Genomic DNA, 25011 nt, shown 5'->3' with positions numbered 1-25011 from the left:
AACTAGTGATGATGGCAATGTACACTTTTAGCAGAAAATGCACGCTTCAATGATTTGTCTTTGTAAGTTTGTATCTTACTCAGTTAATCCAGACTCCAGATTCCGCACATTTGATGTGTAGAGACAGTTGTCCGTTGAACTTCGAGTGAAATATTTGGGCTTTAAAACACATTTTTCAAGTTCTGTTGGCCCAGACTTAGTGGACTATGCTCTGGGGTATTCGACACATCTTTTGGATTTGGTGCCCAGAGCCCAACAGGCCGTTATAGTAACATATACTAGCGTTAGTAGAAATGTATGTATTGACAATTTGACATACAGGCGGATCCGGGATTGCCAGTCAAGGGGGGGCTGCTACAACTAATATACACTACAAATTTTGTTTTTGGGATGAATTATACACTATTATAACTAGTGTATAATTCATACACTAGTTATAATAGTGTATAACTAGATCCACCCCTAGATCCACCCCTGCCTATGCCTACCTGCCAGATACAATTATTAAGAAATGTGTGGTTTAATATATTGCATACCCTGCCAAAACCAACAGTTTCACCTCCAGCATATCCAAGTCCTAAAGCAGCAACTCTAGCTTTTTGTGAAATACTACTAGCACCTAAAGTAGCTTGGCTTTGAATCTTCCCACAAGCTTGAACAAAATGTGTTGGACCAGCAAGGTACCCAAGTCTCCAACCAGTCATTGCAAACGCCTTCGAAAACCCACTAACAGTCAATGTTCTCTCCCACATTCCAAGCAAAGAAGCAAAAAGTTGATATGAGTAGTTGGTGCATAAACGATATGTTTATAAATCTTATTTGATAACACTAATAGGCTAGGATGTTTCGCAACTATTTTAGCATTCTCCTCCATAAGTTTTATAGGATAAACAGATCCAATTGGATTCGAAGGCGAACATAGAATAAGTACCCTCGACTTCTCATTAAGTTTTGATTCTAAAACTTTAGGATCCAACAAACAGTTATTATTCAAAGATGTTTCTACAATCACCGGATTTGCATCAGCCATTCTAGCCATTTCAGGACAACTAACATAAAACGGATCAAGAATTATAACCTCATCACCCGGCGAACAAACATCAAGCTATCCTTGAAGTACACTTTATTTAGCACCATTACTAACTAAAATTTGATCAGGTGTATAACTAATACCATTATCTTCTTCAAGTTTATGACATATCGCTTTACGTAACTCAAAAGTACCAGCATTAGGAGTATACCTTATATGCCCTTCACGTATCACATTAATCCCCGCTTCAGCAATCACTGATGGGGTATCGAAATTGGGTTCTCCAGCTGCTAAACAGATAACAAGTACACCAGCTTGAACTAGTGCAATAGCTTGATCGATTATATAATTTCTGAGTTCTCGACGGTTTCATAGAATTCACTCTAGGACTCAATGTAGTATCGACTGTAAATGGTGTTCATACTAATTTTTTTATTTTTTTTTGGAAGTTTGGGGGCTGTAGCCCGGTCATACATGATACATCTATGGCCGAAAGGATGTTCAGGTGCAATTGCGCCGTTCGGGAATTTTTTTCTACACAGTCCATCATTTTCAGGTGGTTATGATTAAGGTAGTTTAACGATCGCTCAATGTCGAACCAATTTCAATCGTTCGATCTATTCCCTCAATGGACTCTTTTACGCTTGTTATAGTTGAGCATCTGAATCAAGTCTAAACTCCAAATAAACCAATCATTTCAGCCCAAGCAATCACTCCACCAAAATAAGTTAAACTGCACTGTTTGTAATTAGTTACCAAAGTAATATTTTTGTAATTAATCACACTTAATATGTTGTCCTATACTGTCAGGTGATCCTGGTGGCTTATCTCTTTTTCAAACATACAGCTGCAATTGTGTCAAATTAACGAATCGTGAACCGTCCATTTCCTGCATTTACATTTTACACACACATGACACATCATCTAAACCATGACGCGATCAGAAAATTCGTTTTGGTGTATCAAAAAAACAACAACTAATTACACAACAACAACTAATTACACAGTGAGTCAGTGACCACTAAATCCAAGATTTCCTCTCACCGTCACACTCATTAACACCATTCCCAAAAAGTAACATTCTCTCTCTCCCTCCAACAAACAAACTGGCGTCCTTCAACCTTCCATAAAAATAAACAAAAAGATACCCAATGGGGAAGAAGATGAACACTGGGTGGTTTGCATTGTTTCTCATTGCCCTGCTTTTATTTACTGCCTTCTTTTTTTCACCTGTTTCAGCCACTACTCCTTCTTCAAGTAAATAACTCTCTCTCTCTCTCTCTGTTTTTTATTACATTTCTTTATCTTTAAATCAATAATGGGCCATTTTGTTTTGCAGAAGTAATAAATGGAGTTGTCTCAAAAGCACTTTCTACTATGCTTAAATGGCTATGGTCACTTATTGGTTCAACCACAATAGGTAAATAGTAATATACTAGAAACCCACATTGTGTTATTGGGGTTGATGAGTTTTAGTCTAGTTAACAGTGGGTTTTTGTTTTTTTTTTTTTTTTTTTTTTTTTTATAGCTATATCTGGTCGTCCAGTGATGAAATATGAAGAAGGGTATAATGTTGAGACAGTGTTTGATGGAAGTAAACTTGGGATTGAACCACATTCAGTTGAAGTTTTACCAAATGGGGAGATTATGATTTTGGATTCTGTTAATAGTAATATCTACAAAGTTTCATCACCTTTGTCTCGCTGTAAGTAAACTAGTATTGTTTTTTGGTGTTTTTGTTTTATGTTGATATTCATGTTTTGGTGTTTGTTCTTTTATTGAAGTTTATTCAAATACTTGGCATTTCTTGTTGTTATTTTTTTCCCTTTATTTATTGGATTGTGGTTTGTTCCTGATTAGTGTTTTTAATGACCCAGCTCGATTTGTGTTCTGAAGTTTAATTGCATTTGCTATATATATACTATTTTGGAAACATCCCATGTGTTTGAGATGTTTGGTTTTGGTGTTGGTGTTCCTTTGTGTGTTTCCCCCATGGCATTTGACCTTTAAGGTATAGATTTCTTTTGTGTTGCGCAAGACGATTGTCACTATTCAAGGATGTCAGGCCTTCAAATCTATCAATACTATTTTAGAAACATCCCATGTGTTTGAGATGTTTTGTCTTGGTGTTGATGTTCCTCGGTATGTTTACCCATGAAACTTTACGTTTTAGGTTGTACACTTGTACATTGCTTTTGTGTTACACAATATGATTGTCACTATTGAAGGATATCGACCCTCAAATCTGAATTTATAGATAACCAGTCAACCGTAATATTTTTTTTTAAACCAGTGTTTTGAGAGAGTTTATAAGCAAGGCGGCATTCAATATCGAATGACCATGGACTTATCTAGACATGATAAATTTCAGAGTGAATGAGTCTTTGATATATGAGTATTGTCTTACAGCACTTTCTTTGGTACTTTGTTGTGGAAGCAACTAACAGTTTTTTTTGGAAATCGTATTACCTCACTTGAACTTAACTCATAAATTATATACAATTGTTAATGCTACATTGGCGAAATGCAGATAGCAAACTGAAGTTAGTTGCTGGTTCATCTGAAGGTTACTCAGGCCATGTGGACGGAAAGCCAAGAGACGCAAGGATGAACCATCCAAAGGGGTTTACAGTTGATGATAAAGGGAATATATACATTGCAGATGTGAAGAACATGGCTATAAGGAAGATCAGTGAAGCAGGTGAATTTATTTATTTATTTATTTTTTTCATTTCATAACCCTTTTGTATCAGTATGTTATTTACTAAAAATTACGTGGTTGTGATGGAACCAACTTGTTTGCATCCCCTTACTTGAATTTACTGTATTTCTGATGGAACATATATGTATTCATTTGTACCATTTGAGACTATAATAGGTAGATAGTCTACTGAATGAAGTTTCTTCTACCGTCAGAGTCTTATTGGAAATTAATTCTGTCAGAGAATCTCACTGTTATTTTGTTTCAAATATACTATAGGGGTTACAACAATTGCTGGAGGGAAAGGAGGGCGAGGAGGGCGTATAGATGGGCCAAGTGAAGAAGCAAAGTTCTCACCTGATTTTGATGTGGTTTATGTGCAAAGTAGCTGTTCCATTCTGGTCATAGACAGAGGAAACCAGGCAATTCGAGAGATCCAACTCCAGTATGATGATTGTGGAAACCAATATGAGCTTGGTTTCCCTGTTGGTAAATATATTATCCAACCTCATCTTTTGATTACATTCTCCTTCCTATTATGAGATGGATGAGATAGGGTGTGGTCCTCCATTTCAGGGATAGCGGTGCTTGTTGCGGCATGTTTCTTTGGTTATATGCTGGCGCTTCTGCAGCTTAGAGAGAATATAACTTTGTCTTTTCGAAATGTGAGGACAGTTTTATTTTTTCTTTCATTTTCCTTCTTTTGGTGTCTCAAGTGGAAGTCTGGATGACCTCTTATGTACAGAACACTTCAAGAAATAAAGGGATAGAGTTGATGAGTATGAGCTAATAAATGCTTAATTTCCTTTTCTTTTAGGATATGACATCGAGAAAACACAACCTGAATCCATATCAACAGTCGTCGAAATATTCAGTACGGCCACCTCTAATCCCAAGTGAAGAGGAACAAGAGAAGCAAGAAGCCTTCTTTGTGTCACTGGGGAAGCTTATCCTGAACACTGGGGCAGCTTTGGTGGAAGTTGTTGCAGGGTTGTTTGGCTTTAAAAGGAAATCACGAAGTCATCAGTTCCAACACCAGTACCGAAAGCAGCAGAGACATTCAAATGGTTGGCCGCAGCAAGACAGCTTTGTAATACCTGATGAAGACGAGCCCCCTTCTATAGAAACTAAAACTCCAACCCCAAAAAAGACCTATGCGTTCATGGCACAGGATCCTGAAAAGACCCACCATGTCCGACAAAGTCGTGCTCCTTACAACGGTTGGGATGGGGATTCTCAGAAACAACGGCAACAAAAACAACAGTAACACTACTAGAGTATCAGCAACATTATTCGTCCAGTTCACAAACATTCTGTGTAAAATGCTGCGAGTCCAATGAGATTATTCTTGGGCCACTTCATGAGCAGTATATGACCAGCTTGATGCAGTCTCTCATTATCCGGACATGCTGCAGACAATTGTCACTGACAACAAACAAAAAAACGATCATAAAGACTTTCTCTGGCTTTTTTGGCAGCCTCAGATATTTTTTAAAGTATAGGAAATTGTTTTTTGTTTTTTATGTTAGCTTATCTGATTTTACATTACTGCCATACACATAGATTGAAACAGTGGTTTACCAGTTTAGTGGACGGTCCGACATATATCGATTTCTTCAAAAAAGGCGAAATATTCAATGGATATTCCGTTCGAAATCATGAAAACTTGCAAAATTAAATTATGGGGCCCACCAATAAAAAAAAAAAAAAACTTTCTGTTGTTATTTACATACAGATCCAAATCTCTCTGTCTTCATTTCTTTTCTCTCTCCTCAGATTCAATTCTCTTGATTGATCGCTCTCGTTTTCTTTGGATCGGGATCGGATCGAGACATTCGAAATGGAGGATTTAATTCTAAATACTTTCTCTTCTCAAACTCGATTGAGGTAAACCAACCCAAATTCGATTTTATTTCTCATTGCCTATATGTTGAAATCAGAATTTCGATAAAATGAGTATTACTGTAGATGGCAATTTAGTGTGGTGAAATTACTTTAAAAAACGGAGCTCTTACTTGACAATTTTTGAACTGTAATGAGGGTCCAATGCATTGTTAAGACCTCTCAATTTAACGAGATTCAGTTTAGATGGTTTTTTCCTAGCTAGTCTATTCACTTCAGTCGTCTTGAATGTATAAAATACAAGAACACATAGCTATCACTTTAGTCATCTTTATAAGATTGCCACGAATGTATAAAATGATCACCTGTTGGATGATTTCATCCAGATCACTCCTTGCTGTCTTGTCTGTCTCTCTTCTTTAGGCTTTATCACCCAAACACGAGGATATAAAACCCCTATGCAACACATATGCGTTGTTTTATTATCAAACTCCAAGTATCAAGCACGATAGTATGACCCGAGTACCTATCCTTTGAGGTCATCTAATAATTTTATTGAGGATTGGAAGAGTTATTCTCTCGGTGAAGTTTTTGTTATTCTCATAGTTCAAATTCTTTAGAATGTATTTAAATTCTCTTACAAAAGCCAAAATAAGGCAAAATTGAAGTATTTATTAAGGTATACAAGTCTACCTGGTTCTTGATTTGGACGTGTATCCTATTGTAGGTATGATGTGTTCTTGTATTTTGTTGCAGGGACATGATTCGGTCTATACGAGCGTGCAAAACAGCCGCAGAGGAACGTGCAGTTGTAAGAAAAGAATGTGCTACCATTCGTGCTTCAATCAGTGAAAATGATCATGATTATCGGCATCGTAATTTGGCAAAACTCATGTTCATTCACATGCTTGGATATCCCACACACTTTGGCCAGATGGAGTGCTTGAAGGCTATTGCATCTGCTGGGTTTCCTGAGAAGAGAATAGGATATCTGGGTCTCATGCTACTTCTGGATGAGAGACAAGAAGTTCTCATGTTGGTTACAAATTCTTTGAAACAGTATCCTATGATTGATGGAAACATATTTGCTTAACTGATATACTTGTTTTTGTTATGTATGATTTGAAATGAAAAATGATAATATTGAGACTGTGGTACTACAATGTTTCAGCAAATTTAGATTCCTTGACATGTGTCCAGAGATCTCAATCATACGAACCAGTACATTGTTGGACTTGCTCTCTGTGCTCTAGGGAATATTTGTTCTGCAGAAATGGCTCGGGATCTTGCACCTGAAGTGGAAAGATTGTTTCAGAGTAGAGATCCAAATATCCGGAAAAAGGTATTATAAATCTCTGGTTAAATAGTTTCCCGATGAACAGTGTTCATAGGCACAAACAAGCTAATTGCTTGGATCCTTGATATCATAGTCAAAGGTCTGTTTCAAGGTTGATCCATTAAAAGGTGTCACTGCAATGTTTAGGGAGTTAAAGAAGCCTGGGACTTTATATTTAGGTTCAAGTTTCCTTGTGGACTGTTCTTAGTACCTCAAGAGAACTAGATACAGAAGCTATGAATTCTTGTGTTTGACATGCGATCTAAAATGCATAATACATATCTCAAAAAGCAAAATGGAAAAAATGCTGTGCTCCAAAGTTGCATTTGGATTAAAAATTTGGCTTGGTTCTTAAGGGGTTCTCTAAGGTTACATTTTGATGGTTTGTGGTAAATATTTGGGATTTGTTTTTTCTTTAGAGAAATATAATATATTTTATATTTTCAAAAATCTTGTGGACTGTTCTCTCTTTCTGTTCTATAATCTGCATTGTTGTTGGATTCTGTTGTAGATTCACAGATTTATAATCTCTTCAAATAAATGTGTGGGTGCAGCTCTGAACCCTGAGATTCGTCAGTAACATCAAGATATCTTGTTACTACCTCACAACTCACGACTGTGCCTCCACATTTTTTTCCTCACGGTCTAATTTTCTCTTTGAAAAAAGTCTGTATATTTAATTCCTGCATCGATAGTTGTTTTATCTCTATGTTACATGGACACGACATAGTTTCGAAAATAATTTGTGTGGGGAACATATCCACGTGTCCATGTCGGACACATATTGTATGTGATATACCTCAATTTTTTTTATATTTTTCCGCGTTAGACACTACGTATCCGTGTTGGATACAGAGACACGTATCCGTGTCAATGTAACTTATTTTATCTTGATTTAGTTTGTATGAACCATAGGTTTACTGTACTAGTACGGTAGTACCCTTTCTCTTTCATAATATTTGACTATTTTTTCTTCGTGTTGAAGGCTGCATTGTGTTCTGTAAGGATCATAAAGAAGGTCCCAGACCTTGCTGAAAATTTTATGAGTCCTGCAGCTGCTTTACTCAAAGAAAAACATCATGGAGCTCAGATAGCCGGCATTCAACTCTGCATTGATCTCTGCAAAGTCAGTCCAGAGGCCCTTGAGTATTTTAGAAAGGTAAGGTTTATACCTTAGGGTTCTGCCTAACCTTTTAAATTATTCAATAAAAAAGAAGAAGAAGCTCTACAGAATTATTTCTGCAATGCAATGTCCAAATTGTAGAGTGTATACTTTATATGCTACTGGCTTCCTCTCTATAGACAAAAGATAGTTGTTGGTGTTGTTGTTGTAACCCTAACAGCTGACACCCATAGTTGTCACCTTTCAGTACCTTAAGATTCACGATAGTTGTCACCACATTTTGATTCTAAAATGGCTGGGTATAAAACTTAGTTTTTTATTATTCGTATCCTACGATAGAGAGAGCTTGATTAGGACGAAACAAGTATTGTTATTATGATTATATATGTGTGTGGATGCATTTTACCGATAAAAAAGAAGGAAGAAACCAGTATTCAAAAGGAATTAGAAAGCAAAATCAGTCCCATATAACTAGTGAAAGGAGCATATGTCACCGTCGCATAAGAATCTTTTAAGGATATTTTCAATATGCTTAGGCACTTGGGTACTAGAAAGTGAAAAGAAGTTAATTTTTGGAATGTTATTAAAGGTGAATTTAATCATGGTGCATAACTTCCCAACCACCTTGTTCAGAATATCATTGGATTTACTTTTAGATTCCCAAAGGTAATTCCATGTAAGTGGTTAGGAAAGTCTCCACAACCAATCTTGTGGATGGTGTCATTGTTACGATCGATGATATAAATGTAGGACGTTACTAAATTGATGCATAAGTCGGAACCCGCTCAACCAAATAAAGAGGTGCTTCATGTTTTGGGTATTTTCTATAGAAGCACCAAGGAAGAACATAATATCTTACTTGGGTTGGAGGTATGCTAACTTGATATATCATATCTTGTGTTTGAGAGACATTTGAAGGAAGCCATAGTCAATTTCTGTCTTTTGTGTTTGAGAGTTGGTGAGTCAGTGAATTATATCCTCACCCGATGTCCTTTCTGTTGGCGGGTTTGGTGCTCTCTCATTCAGGGGCCAGGACCCTTTGCGTTAGGCCAGGTTTGACGAAAGGTTAGCCTCATGGTCATCGAATTTGCAGCCTCAAAGTGGAAGGTGCATATGGAGTTTGATTCCCTTTTGTAGTTTTGTGGGGCTTATGGGTGGAAAAGAATAGGATGCATTTTGAGGGGGTTGTGGTTTCTTTGAAGGAAGTGATCATGTCCATTAAAGGCATTTTATTCTTCTGGGCCAAAGTTCATGAGGAAACTAGGAACATTCCTATTGAGCACTTTTGTGCAGATGGGATTACATTTTAACTTGAGGCTTTTGTGCAGAGAGCTTTGTACGTTTGCTTTTTGTTTTTTTTTCTTTGTCTTCTTTGGCTATTTCTCTTGCAAGTCTAGCTTATCCTACCTTTTCTATCTTGCTCTCTAATTTTTATTCATAAAATATCTATTAACCGATTTGAGAAAAAAGAAAGAAAAAAGAAATCTTCTCTTGAGGATTCCTCCGTGGATGTTATCTTACTAATTTTTGGAACCATGGAAAACAACGTAGGAGAGACAAAAATAACTTGTCGTGTCTCCTTTTTCAAGTGGTGTGCAACTCAAGATCTTGACCATAGATAACCTTATAAGGAGAAAGAATATAATTGTTTTTTTTTTTATTGGCAAGCCTGTTTTTAAGCGAGATCAGTAACTCATTGATACGGCGGGGTTTGAACCCCAGACCTCTGGTATCATCACCCAAAGGTTTTACCAACTTTGTTAGTTGGTGTTAACTTTTGCCATTTGTGTATGACTGATGACAAGTCAGTTAGTCACACTCTCATCTGTTGTCCTTTCTCATGGGAGATCTGAAGTTCATTTGTGAGTCAATCTGGGGTGTATTGGGTTGTTCCTCGGTCAGTGAAAGAGTTGTTGGTTTATTGAGTTCTAAGGGTCCACTCTCCTGAATGGTGTCGACTGTCGAGCATTCTACTCTTTTCTATCACGTGGGATCTGTGGATGGAAAGGAATAGGGACTCTTTGATGGTTGTGTGGTGTCTATGGCAGCGGTTATTGTATCGATCAAAGGGTTTCTTTTCATTTGGTCCAAAATTTTGGGAGGAGTGGATCTTGATCGGCCAAGCATGATCAAAGTTCCTAGTTTTTTGTTTTTATTGTGTTCTCCTTGTATTTCTTTTATTTTTGTAGTCCCTCTTGTAGTCTTGTTGAATTTCTGTGGGTGATTGATGGTTGTGGTGGGGATTTTTTTTTTTTTTTTGGGGGATCTGCTGGTGCTGCTGGAATCCAGCTTGGTGGTGCAACTGTGCCTTCCGCGCCTGTTCAACTATTTTTGCCTTTGTTATATCGGTTGATGTATCTATTGTTCTGTATTGTTACCGTACCAGCCCTTAGTTGAGGCTGTTTTCAAAACTTTGTTTTTTCAGGTAGTTGCAGGTGGGTTGTCATCTTGTCGGTTCATGGGTGTATGGGAGTCAAGGGCTGTTAAAGTCTGGGTGTGGTCCTAGGAATTAGCTTCTGGCTACTTCTCTAGGTGTTGATGTTCTATGTTTAAAGATACATTAATTCTGTGCTTTTTATGGATTCAAAAAAACGTCTAGCCATGACATCTATTCCTGCTCAAGGATCTGTGTTTCCAATATGTTTTTATCTTCCAAATGTGACTCTTCAAATAACTCATGAACACCAATTTTTGAAAAGCAATAAGAAATTCTTTTTGGAGCTTTATAGGCATTGCCTTCATAGGCCTGCCTGTGGCGTGTTGAGGGGTGCCCAAGGCACCCTTACCGCTATGAGTGGCATAGCCATTAGCCACGGCCCTTTGGTCACCGTAAGTGATTGTGTATAGCAATCTCCTTTTTACTACAAATTGTTAATTATCTTGATATTCAGATAGTAGATTTTTCCTGTCTTTCATTCTACATAACAATTTAAGAGTATTTTAGATGTTAGTATAAACTGCATCTCTAGTTGTTGAATGTATTAACTCAATGCATTTCATGTTAGCGTAGGGTTTGGTTAGATTGTTTGACTTAAACTTAATCTCATCATGTTTATAGAGATGCACAGAGGGTTTGGTTAAAGCTCTAAAAGATTGTGTGAATAGCCCTTATCAACCTGAATATGATGTTTCGGGGATTGCAGACCCTTTCCTCCATATCCGACTGCTTAGGCTCTTGCGTGTGTTAGGCGAAGGAGATGCTGATGCTAGTGACTGCATGAATGACATTCTTGCTCAGGTCAGCTACCCTTTTCTATTTATTTGATTAAGATTTCTTTTATTGTTTGGTGATGGTGATTAGTGGTTTAAATGTTTGTTGGTAAATATTTTCTTCTTGTTTAGCTGATTAAAGATCTGCATGTTGTTGGGTTTTTTTTTATTTACTTTCATGTTGTGAAGGCTTTACTGTATGTTGTATGACTAACAACCTGATATATTTTTGCGTACTCATTAATTCCTATGAAGTCTAATTTTATAAAATACTGTATACATTTGTACAGTTATTGTACTGTCTCGAAGCACTGTATGCAAAGACACTACGTCCTGTACTGCATGGAAACCGGTACTGTGTGCCTTATGGCAATTCCTTCTAATTAACGAGGAATAGTGGGGTCACCAACTTATCCTGCCCGCCGGACCACACACACACACACACGCCCCACAGAAGAGGAAGCTTAATTAAATTACTTATCCTGATAAAATCATCATCTCTTCTACTGCGGGGTGACACCCCCTTTTATGCTCTGAGACATCTTCCAACTCCGCTCAAAACGTCAGGGACCTTCATCACAGACAGTTGTGACTAACTTGGGGATGGCCTCCAACTTATTGCAAAAAGAGAGAGAACCTATAAGGTTTAAACCACCACCCCTAAGCTAAGAAGTTTCCAATTTGCGTTACCGTTGGGCATTCTACCTTCCAACAGGACTATTACCTTTAATCTCCCTACTATGGATTTTAAAATTAAGGCAAGTGTAGATTTAAAAGGCCCCCAAAGCCTTCCTCTTTCTTATCTGCAAAAGATGAGCCAACCACCACCATCATCTAAATCTCAGCTTTATTTTCAGTCCACACAGTCATTTCCTCTATATCTCAGTATCTTCCACCACAACAAGTAGAACAACCTGAGGATTCACGGGGAACTAGTTACATACTCATCCTCGTCGCTCGACCTTTCTCTCACAACCATAAGTTTTAAACCCACACCCTCAAACCCTCCAATCTCCATCTGTAAGAATCTGCTTATAGGATCCTGCGCTACTCCCCCATTTAATAACACCTTGTGAGGGGAAACAGAAGTTTCTTAGCAAGGTTAGAACTTAGAACCACCCACCACCCACCACCCACAGAATGGAGTACTGGGAGCCAAGCTACACCCTTGGCTACAGCATTAGAGCCTCCCTGCCTGATTTGACTGATGTCAGATTTCAGATTTAGACGTGCAAGATTGGAAACGTGAATATAAGATGGAAAACCATTAGACCCCTTAAACCCACTCACATCTACACAAGTGGAAGTTTTAAACAGCACAAGAGAGTGATATAGGAAATCAGAAACTAAAGAAACATCATTTGAACCCCCCTGAATCAGATTAAAGACCCCACAAGTGCAGACATCGCAGTTATATATTCCAACGTTTGTATGAATCCCTGAGTTGAAAAAGTATTAGCTCCCTGTCTGTGAGATTGAAGACCCGACAATTCAACTGTCTTTGTTTGGTATTACGACTCGTAACTGTAGACTGAAATATGCAGTAAGTCTTAAATGGTTATAATTCGTTATGTTCCTTTTCTTTTTCAGGTTGCAACTAAAACAGAGACCAACAAAAATGCAGGGAATGCAATTCTTTATGAATGTGTTGAAACAATCATGAGCATTGAAGATAACAGCGGCTTACGTGTACTTGCCATCAATATTCTGGGGAGATTTTTGTCAAATCGTGACAACAATATCAGGTTATTTTTCATTTGGCGTTCTTATCGACATATTAAACCAATTTCACTCTATGTCTCCCTCTCCCCATACATATTCCTATACACAAACACAACAATGCCAACGAAAAAAAGTTAGAAATGAGAACCTTAAGTGTCCTTTTATGCTTGGTTGGAATATCTGTTTCATGGTTCTGCACAACTTTTTTTTTATGGTCTGAGAATTTTCTCTATGTCTTTTACAACAGATGACTTGAATGTACTAACATGGGCACAAATTCTAATTAGACGAACAACTCCTTGGCAAGAACAATACGAGAAAATGAATCACTTGTGCAAACCCTGGAGACATCAATGTCTCTCCCAATCCATCTCAAAATTCCAAAAAGTATTTTTAAATGGATGTTTAAATGTAGAATCTTGGTTGAGTGTAATCTCGTTACTATACTAGCTTTGACCGATGGGTACACCACTCCTTACAATTCAAGGTATTGCTTTTGGCACATTTCTACCCGTCCATGAAGATTGAAGACTCATCACGTAAAAACGCAATTTCAGCACTTGCCGTCGAAGACTATTCCTTTGGCACATTTCTTCGTGTCTTCGGTGCGCCCACGAAGCATAAAAGAATAACTTTTTTGTTTCCTGGAATTTGAATGCTCATGTCGAGAGCGTTCCAAAAATATAGTTTTTCGTGAACCGATTTGCGGATCAAGAGCTTTGGCATTTCGAATTTTAAGGTCCAAATGGTAGGACAACTCCTCTCTCTGCCATGTGCTCACTGCTCACTTTATCCTCTCAACACACTCTTTACTTTTTCTGCTCTTTTGTCTTTGTCCTTTTGAATGCTATTTATTTAGTCTCCATGCCATTGCCATCTTAACCTTGTTTGATACTTGGGTCGAGAAAGCATCCCCCTTCTCAAAGCCATCTGATAGGCTTCAACAAAGATTTAGTTGTTACCTCCAAAATCTTGTTTTGTTTTGGTATATATATATGGCAAATGATAAGGAGAGATCATTCTCTCTAAATTTAGTGCGCACTTCATATCGGCCGTTGGATGACATGATCATACGGTTTGGTGTGGTTTGTCAGTTGTGGGCCATGCAACAACCTCGATCTCGAGAAGAAATTTCTCCATCCAACGGCTATTTGCCTTGATCTCTCAAAAATTTAGAGAGAATGATCTCTCCTTATCATTTGCCTATATATATTCTCAATTAATTTGTTATAACAAATTCTTTTTTTTTAGAAAGTTTGTGCAGTATCCTGTTTTCAGATTAATACTTAGCCGAAAACTTTACCCATTGAAAATTCCAATCTCCTGCTTTCTTCTTCTCTAAGGTTTTGTATAGGTTCTTTGTTTGTTAATTTCTTTTTGAGTTTAGATCGCAAAGGTTGTGGTTGTGGATTTTCACAGATCAAAGTTGCCACTATGTAGTTACTTCCTCGAATTGTGGTTTGTGCAAATGTTAGATATTACATATTGTTTTCCATTTTTTCTTTATTCTTGTCATAAGTGATCTAACACTATGCAGCAAATATATTTACCTCCCCCTTTTCTTTTGTCAGATATGTTGCACTGAACATGCTGACGAAGGCAATTACAGTAGATGCTCAAGCAGTGCAGAGGCACCGTGTAACCATTTTGGAGTGTGTCAAGGTATTCTTGATGATTCTGCTCTCTTTACAGCGCCTTAAAATTTTGCTCAACTATCCAAATTTTTGTTGAGCTATTAACAGTTGTGATCATTGAGATATGTAGATGTCAGCTGAAGTCTCATATTATTTGATGAAATAATGCAGCATGCATTAGTGTCCTTGGATACGCTTTGCTAGCTACTTTATTGAAATTATTGATATTGCTTCTCGCCAAAAAAAGAAGAAAAAAGAAGCGTGGTCATTGTCAGTTGTTTATGCATCTCCCGAGTAAAACGATAGAACCGTTTTAGCGTTCCTGTGCACTGGGTATTAAATGGCTTTGTCAAAGATGACGTTACTGTCTCCTCCCTGGAAGATCCTATTTTCTATGTTTATTCTCTATTTTGGGATTCGTATATATATATATATATATATATCTGAGGTTGATTTATGAATAAATAACTTCTCATGCATGTCAAAATGCATTTAGTGATCATACCTGCTGGATTAAGGACAAAAAGTACTTAGTTTTTCATATTCAATTAAACAAACAATGGAGCATACATTGGCATCTTGATATTTTTTGCGAGCTACGCTCTATGAGATCATTGGTATTATTTTTTTTTGCTCGGTAAAGTTGAATCTCATTAAAAATGAAAGTAGGCGAGGAAGCCTACTATTGTATTACAATGAAATAAAATAAAAATAAAAAACATAGCTAAAGGACGTTAACCCGAGAACTCTAAATACAAAAGCTTATCTCACCTCACCACAAAATACTCAAAAGGAATACTCCTAAACTCTTTAAAAATCTTAGACCACTGAAATAATAAAGCCTTGTTTAATATGATAAACTCCTATTTAGATGCAGAAATACCTTCAAAGTGACGACGATTTCGCTCAATCCAAATACCCCACATAATAGCAAAAGATAACAAGCTCGAAAGACGATTACCTGATGAGGTGAAAGGACCAGGACCCCAATCCTTCAACAAATCCACCACTTGACCAGGACTCACCCAAGAAACATTAAACTCTAAAAGGAATGTAGACCAAATGTTCCAAGAAAAAAGACAACCCATCCAACATTCATATTGGAATACGGTCCTTGTTTATCATTAAAAGAGGTAAAAGAAAGAAGCATATGTGATTTCATTAATATTCAATAGTCAAATATGAATTCTTGTTTATCATGAGAAATTAAAAAAGAAAGGAGTGTATGCATCTTCTGAGTAGAAGGGTAGTATTGTTTTAGCGTTGCTTATGCACTTAGTTGGAAGTATTGTCAAAGATGATGAAGATCAAGGGATAAGGAGATCCAAGAAGGAGACCAGAATACAAAGTATTTCCACAGCCTCACAAATGCTAGGAGAAGAGTTAATTCGATTTCCAAGCTGAACATAGGGGGCTCTATGGTTGATGATGAAGAGGTAATCCGTAATGAGACGGTGAATTTTTATACAGAATTGTACAAAGAGCCTATGATATACAGACCTCAACTTGACAATCTCGAAGTTAATCAAATTTTGGTGGAAGATAAGGAGTGTTTGGAGCAACCGCGCCCCAGGCTTGATGGGTTTCTTGTTGAATTTTTTTAAAAGTTTTGGACTACTATTAAAAGAGATTTTTTGGAGATGGTGAGAGATTTTCAAATGAATTGTTTTTTGGAGCATAGTTTGAACCATACTTTTCTCACTCTTATTCCTAAGGTGCATGGGGCAGTGGACATGGGGGATTTCAGGCCTATTAGTCTTATGGGAACTTGCTATAAAATTATTTCCAAGGCTCTTGCTTTGAGGTTAAAAAAGGTCCTTGACTCGGTTATCTTGCAGGAACAAGGAGCGTTTATTTTCGATAGACAAATCCTTGACGGTGTTCTAATTGCTAATGAAGCCATTGATGATAGGATTCGTTCTTGGGCGCCTGGGATTGTATGTAAAGTGGACATCTCCAAAGCCTATGATAATGTGAGTTGGTCCTTTTTAAATTATATGTTGAGGCGGATGGGCTTTGGAGAAATTGGGTCCGTAAGTGCGTTTCGTCTGTGTCTTTTTCTGTCTTAGTGAACGGGTTTCCCGCGAGGTGGTTTAAGAGTTCTAGGGGTTTAAGGCAGGGTGATTCTTTATCTCCCTTTTTTTCATTGTGGTGGAAGCTTTGAGTCGGATTATTCGAAGAGCCAATGAGTGGGGTGTTTTGTTGGGGTTTTCCATGGGGAGACAACATTAAAAATTTAAGATCACCCATTTACAATTTGCGGATGACACAATCATCTTTTTTGGGCAATGAGGTGAATCAAGTTAGATACCTTAGAGGTCTTCTTGCTTGTTTTGAGGCGGCATCGGGCTTAAGGATCAACATTGCTAAGAGCACGGTGTATTGTGTAGGAGGGAGTAATAGTGCGGTTCAGCATGCTAGTGTCTTGGGGCGCTCACCTGGTGTTTTTCTGGCGTCTTACTTAGGTCTTCCTTTGGGCGCTGCGAATAGGTGTGTTTCTATTTGGGACCCGGTGATAGAGAGATATGAGCGCAAGTTGGCTTCTTGGAGAGGTTGTTACCTCTCGAAAGGGGGTAGAGTGGTCTTCATTAAGAGCTCCTTGTCTAGTCTACCCATTTATTTCATGTCGCTCTTTCGAGCACCAGTGAGTGTTACTAAGCGGTTAGATAAGATTTCGAGAGATTTTTTATGGGGTGATTCCGAGGAGGCACATCACTACCATCTTGTTAGTTGGAATAGGGTGTGTACTTCTAAGGATCAAGGTGGCATTGGTATAAAGAAGACCCGTTTAATGAATCGTGCCTTTTTGAGTAAGTGGTTGTGGAGGTTCGGTATTGAGAGTGAGAGACCGTGGAGGAGAATTATTGTCTCCAGGTATGGTTTGAGTCTTTTTGGGTGGGAGAGCCGTGATGTGACGATCCTATATGGGTGGGAGTGTGGAAAGGGATTATGAAAGAAGTGGAGGACTATAGGAAGAATATCTCCTATAAAGTCAACAAAGGGGATAGAGTCAGATTTTGGGAGGATGTTTGGAATGGGGATAGAGACTTGAGTAGGGATTTTGGGAACTTCTATGCTATGTCAGACAGGAAGAATCAGCCGGTTAGGAATTTTATTGTTATGATAGATGATATTGCCTCATGGAACATTGATCTTAGACATACGTTCAATGACTGGGAGATTGATTATGTTTGGCTACCTTGATGGCGAGATTAGGGTCTCCGCCTAATATCACTCTCGAAGATGATCAACAGGTTTGGGTCCATGATGCCAAAGGTATATTTACTGTTAGATCTTGGTATTCAGCCCTCCTTGCTGCCTCACCTAACCAACCTCATATTCTATCATACCTTGTTTATCCTTGGAGTTTCATTTGAAGGGCTAAAATTCCGTCCAGGGTTTCTTTCTTCACTTGGTGTTCGGTTTTGGGTAAAATTTTAACCATTGACAATCTTCGGAAAAGGAAAATGATTATTGTTAATTTCTGCCCGTTTTGCTATGATTCAGGAGAATCCATTGCTCATACTCTTATCCTTTGCCTTTTTTCTTATGCCATTTGGAACTATTTTATTCAATCTAGTTCAATCTCTTGGGTGTGTCATCGATCTGTTTGTGATCTTTTGATGATGTGGTCTAGTCTATGGTCCCCCACCCGCACTAAGAGAAAGTTGTGGAGTATCATTCCCTTTGCGATACTATGAGGTATATGGTTGGAAAGAAACCGGAGACATTTCGAGGATAGAAGCCTTGACGTTGCACATTTGATTCTTCACATCAAAAGATTGCTTTTCCTTTGGTGTAAGCGGTGGAAGGAGTTCAAGGAGATACCATTCGGGTCCTTTGTTTTTTCTTGGGAGGATATCATCCGATATGTTTAATCACTGTTGTATTTCTGCTTTTCCTTGTTGTCTTTTATTTTTCGGTTCTTAGTAGGATATCTCATCCTATATTGTAATTATCTTTTATATAGTTTATATATATATTGATCGTTTACCTCTTCCAAAAAAAAAAAAATTGTCAAAGATGATGTAACAGTTGATTGTTTACTGCTGCGTGGAAGACCACCCTACTTTAAATGCATATTCTCTACGTTGGCTTTGTCGATTCAAAAGACTTATAACTTTTTTTACACACCTTCCAGGATTCAGATGCCTCGATTAGGAAAAGAGCCCTTGAACTCATTTTTCTTCTAGTGAATGAGAGCAATGTGAAGCCTTTGACAAAAGAGCTGGTTGAATATCTTGAAGTAAGTGATCAAGAATTCAGAGAAGATCTTACTGCCAAAATTTGTTCGATTGTCGAGAAGTAAGTAAATTTTGTTGTTTATACTAGGAAAATCTTTTACTTTACTCTTTTATTGTTTGGCAATTATTTCTTCTTTAACATGTATGGGTCACTCGCATGATTGAGCAACATATTAGTGTATTGGTTTTGGTTAGCTTGTTTAGATTTTTTATTTAGAAATGTGCCAAGCTTTCTTGAAAGGGAACTTTGCTCATTATTAGGAGTACGGTTTGTGGTTTCCAATTTATTTCATTTTGGTCTGTTTAGTTTACCAAACTTTGGTCCATAGACTGGGCTAAATTTAGGAGTTTCCCTTGGAGTGATACTAAGAAAAGTGGTAAGTGTTGTAATATATAGTCCCAAATCGGAAATTTAAAGCCTTGCATTACATTATATCGGTTCCTGTGGCTACTCCACTGATTGCCGTGAGCTGGATTCTCCAAAGTTTAAGAATAATTACCATCTAGTGAGTTTGGCGAGCTGTCTTTCCAAAAGAGTTAGTAACCATTAGTGGTTGTTTGTTATTGTGCGTACAACCCTAGTTATTGTAAAATTTGGAGCATCCAACTTCAAACCAAATGGCAATGAGTGAGTGAGTGTGTGTGTGTGTGTGTGTCGTAATAGTAATCATAATAGTAACAGTAATAGTAATAGATTTGCAACTATATCAATCAAGCTTCCTCTATTTTCACTATTAATGAGATTCTACTTTACCGAGCAAAAAAATAGACGATAATTTGGGTGGAGCTAGGGTATCTAGAAGGTTGTCACCTTTTTTCTATTGGAGTAAAGTGTTTGTGGATTTAGAAGCTTTTATTCTGAGCTGTTTGGTGTGAGATGGGGCTATATTATGTATAAAGATCCTTGATTTGGGGATGTTAGGGTTTTGATTCTTTGATGGTTTTTTGTATATTTGCTTTTGCCTTTTTCCTTGTACTTAATGTTGGTTACCTTGGCCAACTCTTTATTTGCTTAATTTGAGTGAAAATCTTCACTCTACCAAATAAAGAAAATATGTATAGCCTTGAGCTGAGAAAACAAATATTTCGCTTATATTATCTTTAGAAGATGTGGTGTTAGCTTGATTGAGCTATTCATTTTGTCTACAGGTTTTCGTTGGAGAAATTATGGTACATTGATCAGATGCTCAAGGTTCTATCTGAGGTAGGCAGTGAACTGGTGTGGGAGTCCCACATGATCACTTTGATTTTATTTATTTTATTTTGCTGATTAGAGATCTGATTGACTTCTAAAATCGGTTTTATGTGCTTTATGTGTTTCTTTAAATATATTAATACTTTTGACTAAAAGTCAGATAGATAAAGTTCGTATGACATGTGATTGGTTGATTACAATCATTTCCAAATTGTAACTGATTAGAGCCGTCTGTTTCTAAGTATGTCAAGTGAGAATCACAAGTGAAATCTGATCAGGACCAGCAGTTTCCAAACCTATGTCAACCATTAAATTTGAGACCCGGGACTTTGTGTTAAAATATTCTAAAGGTTAAAATAATTTCCTTACAGAGATCCTTCTATGGCTTATTTATATAAATGATTTCTTGCTAGCCAGGAAACCTTAAACCCTAAAGTTGAAAACAGGAAACTAAATAATTTTTTTAAAACAAGAATATAACAAATGGCTGGGATGGAACCGTGGACCACCATTAAGTCATATGCATCATTCTTCCCACCTGGAATAAATTATTCTCGAATTTCTGAACAAACAACATCAGGGAAAGAGAACCGCGTTCACAAGTTGTGGGAAATTGAGCGTCTCCCTAGCTGAAAGGGATCCTACCTTGGTTTTTTCCTTTCTAGCAGCTACCTGGGCTGAAAATCAGTAACACAAAGTGGTTTTGTTACTGTGTAATATGATGCAATTAGGCAGACATATCAGTGGGCATAATCATGTACACAAACTATCAAACTCTATGCATTCAACTATTCAAGGCAAAGATTAGGCGTTCCTAGTAGTTTGAATGTCACTATTCAATCTATATCTTACTATCCATTCACTCGTCCGGTTAAATTGCAAAATTATTTCAATGGGGACCATCCAATTGATCCTGATACTCGTACATTTCTCTCAGGCTTTTGTTTCTATGTTGTCTTTTGAGAACATCAGAACTGTTTAGATCAACTTAAGGGCCTGTTCTTGGTCCACATGATCTGATAATAGTGACTCAAGTAGTGAAGAATTTGGATTCCTAATGTGTGTACCTCTTTTAATTGGTTCTCCAAGATCCCATATATACATACCTAAGTTACATTGACACAATACATGTACCCGTATCTGTGGGGTGTCCGACACAGACACGTGGATACGTATCCGACACAGACACGTGGATACGTATCCGACACGGATTATTTTTAAAATATAGCGTGTCCATGTAACATAGATACTTACTCCCCCTATTACATATCTAAGGGAGAAGTATTATTGTATGTCTCATTCTTCTTGATGATACTTATGGAATGAATGACATGCTGTAAGTAGTGCATTATCTCACTGCAGAGTCAGTTTATGGTATTCAACATAATTGGTGATTGGCTTTGCCACCACTTTAAGTTGATAATTGGCTTTGCCAACTGTTCTGTATCAGATATTCTCTGATTTAGTTCTTCCTTTCTTCTTGTTATTTGCTGTTATATTCCTAATGAAAATATATATATACACACACTAATTCGTATAGATAGTTTTGCTTACCTCTCTGTGCCTTGCATGTGGTAACAAGAGGTGCTATACCTTTTGATTAAGAAAATTTCATCATGAGTGGGCTAATGGGTGCCAACCTAGTTAGGATGTCATAGTACCCTTGCATATGCTTATAGAACCCAGCTTATGGTTGTGCTGTGATATACTTTTTGATTAAGGAAATTTCATTTTATTGATAAGAAAAGAACTGCGTTATGTATATTTGTAACAGAAAAATTTATTATTCAGTTTTGTTGTAACTTTTAGGCTGGAAATTACGTGAAGGATGAAGTATGGCATGCCCTTATTGTTGTCATAAGCAATGCCTCTGACCTCCAAGGTTATACTGTAAGGTCCCTTTACAGAGCACTTCAAACATCAGGTGAACAGGTACTTAACAATAAGTATTACAGCTTTGACAATTTGAAAGTGAGTATTGCTTGTGCTGATCTCTCTGAGAGATTCTCTTACACTGTTGCCCCAGGAAAGTCTTATTCGGGTGGCAGTCTGGTGTATCGGTGAATATGGTGAAATGTTGGTCAATAATGTTGGGATGCTTGATAATGAGGACCCCATAACTGTGAGTACGCCCTCATCCATATTTTGTGTTATTGTAAGCATCCTTTGGGTGATCTAAATTTTAGGTCCATGCCTATCTTCTCTATTCTTTGTATCTTTCCCTGCTAACAATTTAGTTGTCAAGAAATTAAAAAATTTGCGTGTGTGTGTGTGTGTTGGGGGGCGCAATGGAAAACTCAAGAGGATGGGTTGTTCCTCAGGATACTTTCTTTTATTCTCATTTTGGGTTTAGGCCAACTTTATTTGACAACTGGCATAAGTTTCATCAATTATACAGGGTGATGTCTGTTTTTTTCCAAAGAAATGAGAGTATTATGGAGTATTAGCCTTTATTTATTTCTTGTCTTAAAAAGAACATCGTGTACTGAATTTCTCCAAAGCAGGTAACAGAGTCTGATGCTGTGGATGTCTTAGAGGCTTCCTTAAAGCAGCATACATCCGATATTACCACACGTGCAATGTCTTTGGTTGCTCTTCTGAAGCTGTCTTCTCGTTTTCCTTCTTGTTCAAAGTAAGTGTTATTCTTTTCTTTTCCTTTTGTTTTGTTTTAAAATTTCTAAAATGTTTTATCCTGATTTTGTTTTTCATGACATTTCGGTTCACATCCCTTGGACCTTTTCTTTAGTTCTTTCCGATATACTGGTTTTGGTGATGCAACTTTTATAACGGAAAAAATGAATCGAAGATGAGAAGCATCATATGTTTCGTTGCTAGGGAGCAAGAATGTTTTTATATGAAAAATGAGTGTTGCAAGCCAGTACATATTAATAAGGAAGATGGGACTGCAACGTTGTGAAAAGTGTAGTATCCTGTATCCCAATTAGGCTACCCGGCCCCCTACGCACCCTCACCTTATGAGCCAAAATTGTCCACTGCCCAAATTAGTAATCAGTTTCATAAGGGGTCTCATATTTTATTCATTAAGATCTCCATGCACTGTTTCATATGTCTAAATAACATTTTTGCTTGGGGTCGCTCCCAGTTTTTGAAGATTGATCTGCAATAAGTTTGCATCCCTCCATGTATGTGTGAGATCATGCATTTAATCAACTTATCCTTTGCCCTAACCCGTGTAAATGGTATTCCCATGGAAGGTCCTATGTGTGCGAAGATGCGCGCCGTACATGTGGGATGTGGCTGCGAGAGAAACTAGATATACATTTTGGAAATAAATTCTGAGATGTTAACTGTTGACTCCACAAGTTGGTGTCTGGTTATTGTCGATGTCCGTTGAAAACCAATGATGAAATCAAAATTCAAAATATCAGAAAAAATAAAAAAAACACAAAAAACAAAAACCATAAATCATATGTTGGTGATGAAATACGTGCAACATAAGATGTGTCAAAGGCATGTCCAGATGTATTCAGAACACATAGATATATACAGTACTGTCAAAATCGTATGATTCCCGAGTTGAATTGTACTACTCAGAGCGAGTTGAAGGGTTAGAGATTTGAATCACACCATAGACTCGTAGCTCATGAGAATCGTTGCAAATCGTGGTTTTGATCGTGGAATCGGAAGGAATCACACCATTTTCCGATTCTCAAAAATCAAACGAAGTGCAAACTTCTGAGTTACAGAACTGATCTAGAGAAGTCAGAACAGTAGTAAAAAAAAGAAGGGAAAGAAAGAAAGAGAAAGAAAAGAAGAAGAATGGTTTGAGATTTTCCTGTTTTCCTTCGTTCTTATTTCTTCCTCTTGAGGTGGTGGCGGCTGAGGTGAAACTGCCAACCAGATGTAGGGTTTGTATGTGATGAGTGGGGTCATGACTCACGAGTTATGACTTCAGTCATGGAATGAGTGATTGTGGAAAACTGGGCCTGTAATCAAAGAAATTTATTGGGCTTCTCTTACATGGGCCGTGTTTTATATCTGTAACTAAACATTTTTTTTTGATTGGAAATCTGTAACTAAACATTGCAAACAGATTTCTTTTAAAAGCAACCCAAATACTATTCTCTTGAGAATACGTGGTCAAAACTTTACTTATGGCATTTAAAATCTAGAGTGAAATTGTAGATGGACTCCCTATATGACTATTTTTTTTTGATTGCCAAGCCTGTTTTAAATGAGATCAGTAACTCTTTGGTGCTACGGGGTTCAAGCCCCAGACCTATGGTATCATCACCCTAAGGTTTTACCAAATTTGCTAGTTGGCACATGCTATCTATATGTTTGTAAATACTATATCTTATTTATTTGTAAATGAAAACGATTCTCGATACGATTCACGAGTGGACAACTACTAGTGTATATGTGTTTGTTATACTGTTATCAACTAGTTTTGTGTTGGGCATACGAAGAACTATGTCATATACGAAGGGTCGAAGACACTATTTAATGCCAATGTTGGGCATACGAAGAACTCTTATAAATCCTCCATTCTGGTCAGAGTAAAAGTAAAAAGAGAGTCCTGTACATTTTGTGAGAAAAACTATAGTGGATGCAGTCTGCAACTATTTGAAGTTTGAGAAAATTGTTCTAGCTCCGGGATCTGCCACAGAGAAGTGTTGACCTTGTTTTAGTTGAGTTTTAGGCAAGTCAGACAGATCAAGAAGGCTTCTCAAATGGTCAATCTGTTGATAGAGAATTTGACATCCTATAGCTCCCCTAAATTTTAGAGAAATGCCGAACTGTTTAGCGGAGTTTCTGATTGGTCTTCTCGCAGATCTCGGTGTTTGATTATTACGTTCAGGGAAACAATTTTTTGTGTCCATAAGCTGCTAATAAAACCCCAAATCCTGTAGGAAGGCTTTTGGATGTCGCATGCTCATAGATGGTTCTGGTTAAGCTCTGAAGCATCCAACATGGAAATTAGTTGGATGGAACCTTATAAGAAGTACCTTG

The 25011-nt window shown here is 37.5% G+C and overlaps 2 protein-coding genes and 1 pseudogene across 6 annotated transcripts in view; 2 read left to right on the top strand and 1 right to left on the bottom strand.

The window, feature by feature from the left end:
- Window positions 1-434: 434 nt before the first annotated feature.
- LOC147498102 (bifunctional aspartate aminotransferase and glutamate/aspartate-prephenate aminotransferase pseudogene) lies at window positions 435-1577 on the bottom strand (annotated as a pseudogene).
- Window positions 1578-2035: 458 nt separating this feature from the next.
- Window positions 2036-5252, top strand: LOC147498101 (uncharacterized). The gene is made up of 7 exons (XM_086560265.1): window positions 2036-2287; window positions 2370-2450; window positions 2559-2735; window positions 3561-3731; window positions 4011-4220; window positions 4308-4396; window positions 4549-5252. Exons 1-7 carry the CDS (start codon window positions 2182-2184, stop codon window positions 4996-4998), a joined length of 1284 nt encoding a protein of 427 aa, XP_086416391.1. The 5' UTR covers window positions 2036-2181; the 3' UTR covers window positions 4999-5252.
- Window positions 5253-5457: 205 nt separating this feature from the next.
- Window positions 5458-25011, top strand: part of LOC147498100 (AP-1 complex subunit gamma-2-like) — a 28168-nt gene continuing 8614 nt past the window's right edge. For 3 of the 5 annotated variants that reach the window (XM_086560262.1, XM_086560264.1, XM_086560260.1), the window contains exons 1-12: window positions 5458-5618; window positions 6330-6632; window positions 6774-6915; window positions 7895-8068; window positions 11091-11270; window positions 12833-12987; window positions 14536-14626; window positions 18740-18903; window positions 19992-20046; window positions 21847-21969; window positions 22064-22159; window positions 22539-22669. In XM_086560262.1, the coding sequence (XP_086416388.1) occupies window positions 5572-5618; window positions 6330-6632; window positions 6774-6915; window positions 7895-8068; window positions 11091-11270; window positions 12833-12987; window positions 14536-14626; window positions 18740-18903; window positions 19992-20046; window positions 21847-21969; window positions 22064-22159; window positions 22539-22669 (1661 nt within the window). In that variant the 5' untranslated portion in view covers window positions 5458-5571. The remainder of the gene's footprint in view (window positions 5619-6329; window positions 6633-6773; window positions 6916-7894; window positions 8069-11090; window positions 11271-12832; window positions 12988-14535; window positions 14627-18739; window positions 18904-19991; window positions 20047-21846; window positions 21970-22063; window positions 22160-22538; window positions 22670-25011) is intronic. The other 2 variants (XM_086560263.1, XM_086560261.1) reach the window with 1 other exon arrangement.

This window comes from Coptis chinensis, chromosome 5 (genome assembly GCF_015680905.1).
Source record: "Coptis chinensis isolate HL-2020 chromosome 5, ASM1568090v1, whole genome shotgun sequence".
Taxonomy (NCBI): Eukaryota; Viridiplantae; Streptophyta; class Magnoliopsida; order Ranunculales; family Ranunculaceae; genus Coptis; species Coptis chinensis.
The sequence above is the reverse complement of the archived record's forward strand: the minus strand, read 5'-3'. Positions and strand labels throughout refer to the sequence as shown.